Source organism: Primulina huaijiensis, chromosome 17 (genome assembly GCF_012295235.1).
Source record: "Primulina huaijiensis isolate GDHJ02 chromosome 17, ASM1229523v2, whole genome shotgun sequence".
Taxonomy (NCBI): domain Eukaryota; kingdom Viridiplantae; phylum Streptophyta; class Magnoliopsida; order Lamiales; family Gesneriaceae; genus Primulina; species Primulina huaijiensis.
In genome coordinates this window covers 17,870,189-17,871,706 of record NC_133322.1, presented here as the reverse complement: position 1 = coordinate 17,871,706, position 1,518 = coordinate 17,870,189, and the positions used below count along the sequence as shown (strand labels likewise).

Here is a 1,518-nt window from a genome sequence, read left to right as displayed (position 1 = left end):
TATGCAATGATGTGCATTAGGCCACTAATCTCAATCATGAAGTGATTATAAACTCCTGTTCATTTCAATATGATTCTTAAATTTCTTGTTTAAAGTTTGCGATTGTGCATTCTTAATACTTGTATTTTAGATTTATATTTGAAATGAATGACTGAGAATATAAATTTACAGACCTGGAATCCATTCATTCTTGCGAGAAGTAGAAAGATGATTCCCTCATTTGTTAATTCTGGAACTTAGTGTTGGACCCAACTAATTTATAATTAAGTTATAAATCGAACCCCCTCAGCAGTGAATTAATGGTAAATGAGGATAAGAAGTAATTGAAGAGGTAAACGGAAAATTCCTAGCTTTAGTTAAGAATTGTGTGTGGAAGATTAATCCATATGTAATGATTATATCAATGGACTACTCAATTTTGTAGAGTAAGATAGTTCATAATGAAGAAGAACGCAATTCCATATTTTTTAGTGGAGTAATTGTGGAATTAATAAATTAGATAAATTAATTAAAGAGTTTGATTATTTATCCTCTCTAAGGAGCAGTGTCCTAAGACACCTCAAGAAGTTGAGGACATGAGACGCGTTCTCTATGCCTCTACAGTAGGCATCCTTATGTATGCAATGATGTGCACTAGGCTAGACATATGTTACGCTGTAGGGATAGTCAGTCGTTTTCAGTCAAATCCTGGTTTGGATCATTTGATAGAGGTTAAGAACATTCTCAAGTATCTTCGGAGAACGAGAAATTATATGCTTGTATATTCGGGTGGAGACCTTAAAATAGATGGCTACACCGATTCAGATTTTCAATCAGATAGAGATACTCCAAAATCGACATCTGGATCAGTGTTTACTCTTGTTGGCAGTGCAATAGTCTGGAGAAGCATCAAGCAATCCAGCACAGCCGACTCGATCATGGAGGCCGAATACATAGCTGCTTCCGAAGCTGCTAAAGAGGCTGTATGGCTTAAGAAATTCCTATCTGATTTGGAAGTTGTTCCAAATGTGAATAATCCACTCACTTTGTGGTGTGACAACAGTGGTGCAGTGGCTAATTCGAAAGAACCTCGTAGTCACAAGAGATCGAAGCATATAGAAAGGAAATACCACTTGATCCGAGAGATAGTGCAAAGGGTTGACGCTTCTATTATCAAGATTGTGCTTGCTGACAACCTCGCCGATCCATTCACCAAGACACTACCTGCCAAAGTGTTTGAAAGGCATATGCTAAATTTTGGACTTAGAGAAATGTCTCACACGCTTTAGTGCAAGTAGGAGATTGTTGGAGATAGTGTCCTTAAAGCATTGTAATAAGTTATTTTTTCATGATTAATGAAAGTGACATTTAGTATTGAACATGTTTGCATGAAAATATTATTGTCGTGAATATCATAGCAAAATTCATAGTTTATTGGATATAACCATAACTTTAGTATATATGAGAGTTATATATACAAGATGATTAAAATTATTGATAATAAACTTAAATTAAGTACGTGATGAATTAATTAAAGTA

General features: G+C 34.8%; 1 protein-coding gene across 1 annotated transcript; it reads left to right on the top strand.

Moving 5' to 3' along the window:
• Positions 1-575: 575 nt before the first annotated feature.
• On the top strand, positions 576-1,268 carry LOC140962668 (secreted RxLR effector protein 161-like). The gene has a single exon (XM_073421618.1). It carries the CDS (start codon positions 576-578, stop codon positions 1,266-1,268), a length of 693 nt encoding a protein of 230 aa, XP_073277719.1.
• Positions 1,269-1,518: the final 250 nt, after the last annotated feature.

What these genes read in the sequence shown, in the direction of transcription:
- LOC140962668 (XM_073421618.1), top strand. Translation starts at nt 576, where the DNA reads ATGAGACGCGTTCTCTATGCCTCTACAGTAGGCATCCTTATGTATGCA.